This window comes from Pelophylax lessonae (assembly GCF_965119305.1).
Source record: "Pelophylax lessonae genome assembly, chromosome: 4".
Taxonomy (NCBI): domain Eukaryota; kingdom Metazoa; phylum Chordata; class Amphibia; order Anura; family Ranidae; genus Pelophylax; species Pelophylax lessonae.
This window is the reverse complement of record NC_138771.1, coordinates 119,245,537-119,250,267: the sequence shown is the minus strand read 5'-3', so window position 1 is coordinate 119,250,267 and position 4,731 is coordinate 119,245,537. Positions and strand designations below refer to the sequence as shown.

Below are 4,731 nucleotides of genomic sequence, written 5' to 3'. Positions count from 1 at the left end.
GGAAGCCGACCAAAGTAGACTGGTAGGCTCAAGGTACTTTCTGCTATCTTACCATCTTAACGAGGTACCCCATACACTAGAAACACATACTCTCACCCGTTGCTGGGGTTCTATAGTTTGAAAACATGGACCTTGTTATTCTTCTGAGCTAGCTGATATGGTGTATGGACTCTAGTTGCACCTGTTATAGTTCATTTTAACTTAAATATACTCTGTTGAGTGCAAATTAGTGGGTGGGAGCTTGACTCCCAAAACGCGTTAGCGGTCTCATCTACAAGGATGTGTTCCATTCCATCTGTGGTGGAATCTTTTAATGCGATTTTATATTCTTCTTGTCTGTGAGTATGCATTTGGCATTTTAATAAAACATTTTATACGGTAACCACGGGTAATGCACTAGGTGTTGCGCCTCCTTTTCTTTCCTTTCGCAAATTAGTGGGTCATTGATCCTTCCCCCATTATAGTGCTCTTAAGTCAGTATATTTCTCTGTCACTGATTTCATTTCATTGCTCCATTTATTTGAATTGCCTTAATACATTTAATTGATATACCTCCAAGTTGCTTATAGTCTATTTTTGTGCATTTTTTATAGAGTGGTGGCTTACTAACTCTTAAGTCACACAGGTGTAAACCGCTTTTAGTCTACAACCAAGCTTCTGTCGGGGTAAGCAATACACCTATTTAGCAATTAATCTTGCTATTTGCAAGAATACATTTTAGCTAAAACATCAGTAAAGGCATCTTTAACATGAGCATTTCTAAGACTATAAATTATTGGATTTAACATTGGAATGACAACTGTATAGACAAAAGAAATTATTTTGTCCTTCTGGACTGAGTAACTAGAAATCGGCCTTACATACTCAAAGATGGCTGTGCCAAAAAATAAAGCAACTACTAATAGGTGAGAGGAACAAGTGGAGAACGTTTTTTGTCTTCCTTCTGGAGATTGCATCTTTAGGATTGCAGATATTATTTTAGTATAGGAAAACACAATTACTGTTGCAGACAAGCCTCCTAAGATACTAGACAAGAGAAACATAAAAAGTTCATTAATAAAGGTGTTAGTGCAGGAGAGTTTTAGAAGTGGTGGGATGTCACAAAAGAAATGGTCAACTTTGTTTGAGTCACAGAAAGTCATACTGAAAGTGCTGCTAGTGTGTATTATTGAGGTTAGTATTCCCCCAGAGTAAGCAGTCCCAACCAACTTAACCCTAAGCGGCTTGGTCATGATAACTGCATATAATAAAGGATTACAGATTGCCACATAACGGTCATAAGACATAGCAGTCACAATAAAACATTCTGAACCCACAAACAGTGCGAAAAAGAAAAGCTGTGTGGCACATCCTTTAAAAGATATAGCCTTTTGGCCCGAACACAAGTTAGCCATCAGCTTTGGAGTGATAACAGAAGAATAACACAAATCTGAAAATGACAAATTACCAAGGAAGAAATACATAGGACTATGAAGTTTGGAGGAGCAGCATATTAAAATGATCATACCCAGATTCCCGATTATAGTCACAAAATACATTAATAAAATGATACTGAACAAAAGAAAATTCAGTTTAGGATGATTAGTCAGTCCTAACAAAAGAAATTCCGAAATTGATGTTTGATTATCTCCACTTCTTTCCATATTGCACATTTATAGCATAAGCACCTGCATGAAGGAAAACATATTTCTCTGAATATAAATTAACAAGGTTCAATTCTTTTAGTTTAATATAGGAATTGTAAAATACTATTGCATGAGGAATATGAGGAATATGTGGAACAGATTTACAAAACTAGGAGCTTTGATTAATGATAAGGGGCTTCATTCACAAAAGCATCTCACATGTATTTAGATGTCCAGACACATTTTTCCAAATATCATCTACGATTCTGAAACTGTCGATTCACTACACCGTTTTGAGGCATTGATTGGAAAACACTAAAAAAGGCTAGGTAAATACCGCATGAACAGGCGTTAAACTTAATTTACAGCAGGAAATACATAATAAAATGCATGCGGTAATTAAGTAGTGATCCATTCATGCGCCATTTAGGGAATGTGTAGGATTTTAACTGGTTGTTAAGGAGTGGACAGCCGCTAGCGTCCATAACAACCAGTAACTGTTATGGATGTTAAGGAACAGGCGGCTTCCACGTCTTTAACCACTGATAAGTCATCAGCTGTCAGCAGGGTTCCCTGCTGACAGCTGAATGTAAAAAAAAGAATGTCCGGCATTAAAAAACGGCGTGGGTTCGCCCTTCTAATCCATACAAGGCACTTTAGGTCTAGTTTGGATATTGAGGGGAACCCCCAAAATCCATAACAGACCCTTATCCAACCATGCAGCCCTGCAGGCCAGAAAAAGGGGGGGGGTAGAGCGTCCCATCCTCCTGAACCATACCAGGCCACATGCCTTCATCATGGTAGGATTCCTTGGGGCAGAGTGGCTCTCCCCCAAAGCACCTTGTCCCCATGTTGGGGACAAGGGCCTCTTCCCCACAACCCTGGCCAGTGGTTGTGGGGGTCTGCGGGTGGGGGGCTTATTGGGATCTGGAAACACCCTTTAACTCATGTGAATGAGTATGTGGCCACCTACTATTGCTAAATAGCTAAGGGGCAGGTCCACCAGGTGATTTTACTCGCTCGTCCCCCCCTTTCCTGGCCTGCTGGGCTGCATGCTTTTTTTGGTGTGGGGGTTCTCTTCATAATCCATACCAGACATTAGGGGCCTGGTATGGATTGGAAGGACCCCACGTCATTTTTTCAGTGATTTTTTTTAATGCTGGCAATTCTTTTCTTTACATTTAGTTGTCAGAGGGGGAACCCCGCTGACACCTGATGACTAATGTTAAGGACACAGTGGCTGACCGCTCCTTAACAACTAGCTATTTATATAAGGGTTTTTAAGGACTCTGCCTACCGCCGCCTTTAAATTACCACAAGCTTTCACTACTAAAATACTGCATGCGATATTTTAGTAGCATTTTTTGTGAAAGCCAAAAAAAGAGTTTAAAAAACACTGAGTGGTATTTTACCGCATTTCTTAAAGTGGTAGATACCGCTTTGTGAATGGAGCCCAAGGCATCAAATGCAAAAAAGTTTAGTAACTAATTCAAAACAAATGATTTGCTTTCAGCAGTTTGATGCAGACAGCTTATTCGAGATAGGTCACAATCAGTATTTCATATTGCTATGTGATTTAATTAAACATTTAATGTGAACATGCAAATAACAATTTAACTTTTTTTTTTTTAATTATAATACTCATCAAACTTTAGCTGCATGTATTGGGAAAAAAAGCATTCCATACATCTCTCCAATACATGCCATTTCCTCATGTTTTTCCTCTTAAAATACTATGGAAAGTACAGAAAAATACATTTTAATCTTGTTAGAAATCAAGTGTGCTTCTAACTTCTAGGTTGTCCCTAAACAGAGTTAACAACATTGTTCCCCCCCATAGATACAATACAGTGCCGGTCTTGATACCAAGGTAAAAATAAAAATAAAATAAACGAAAGCAGCTGCCATATCTAAGAACTGTAAGCAGGGCCGGACTGGGGATAAAAACCAGCCCTGGAAATTATTTCATACCAGCCCCAAAACATTATTATTCCAGCCCAATAGCATAACGTCACCTCACCCTGTTTTCAGGTGATCATAGATTGTATTACATCCCCATCTATAAAAGAGATATGGAGCGCATACCGCTCATCACTAAGATTCCCAATATACCCTCTGTATCCCCTTCAAGTAAACGTTCATACTAGTGATCGACCGATATCGGTTTTTCGTTGCCGATACCGATCTTTTAGCCAATGCATATCGGTATCGGACGATATTTTTGTACATTTAAAATGTTTTTTTTTTTTTTTTAAAAGTACTTTTGTGGAGGGATCTGGGAGAGGAGGAACCCCTCCTCTGCACTTAAAAGCATTGAAAACGCCAAGTTTGGCTGTTTCGAATGCTGTCATTTTTTTAAATCTGGCGCCAGACAGTACCCGGAAGTGATATTACTCATGACATCACTTCCGGGGTTTTGCATCGAGACCCAATCAGAGCCGAATGTGGCTTTGATCGGGTATTCGGCGGCCGTGCAGTCTGGTTGCCCAGGTCTCCCGGTGGGACGGGAGACCCGGACGAGCCGCGGAAGGCTCCCCTCCCGCTCCTTGTAACGACAGCCGAGTGGCTTCTCAGCATCGGTTGTCATTATAAACAGCTGACCGTCGGCTATGGACGCCGGTAGCGGGGTGACGCCTCTAGCTGCAGGCATCACTCTGGTACACGCACTTTCCCGAAATATCTGCAATATTGGCCACCTCCAATATATCGGGGAAAGTGCATATCTTTGCCGATAATCGTGTCTAACGTAGCACTGAGTCTCTAAAGCAGGGGTAGGCAACCTATAAAAGATGGCGATCTACCTGAACAACATTGAAGATATCAAAGATCACCGGGGTGCAGAGCTACCTTTTTTAGCATCCCCTTTTATCATTTATTTTTTTTTCAAATTAACTAGCAAATCCATAATAAAAATTAAAGATGGCATAAAGAAAACCCTGAAAAAAAACTACTAAAACTAATGTCACTGTAAAAATATAAACTTAGCCTACCTTAAAAGTTAGCTTCAGTGAGAATCTCGTCATTCACTTTCATTCACATTTTTTTTGTCTTGTCTGGGGGGTAATTGGTTGCCCCCACAAGTCAGATGCCGGAGTCCATCATGAAG

General features: G+C 40.1%; 1 protein-coding gene across 1 annotated transcript; it reads right to left on the bottom strand.

The window, feature by feature from the left end:
- Nucleotides 1-698: 698 nt before the first annotated feature.
- Nucleotides 699-1,643, bottom strand: LOC309554099 (olfactory receptor 5AP2-like; the record flags this gene model as incomplete). Its single annotated transcript, XM_082255641.1, has 1 exon — nt 699-1,643. The coding sequence occupies one exon, from the start codon at nt 1,641-1,643 to the stop codon at nt 699-701; it is 945 nt and encodes a 314-aa protein (XP_082111767.1).
- Nucleotides 1,644-4,731: the final 3,088 nt, after the last annotated feature.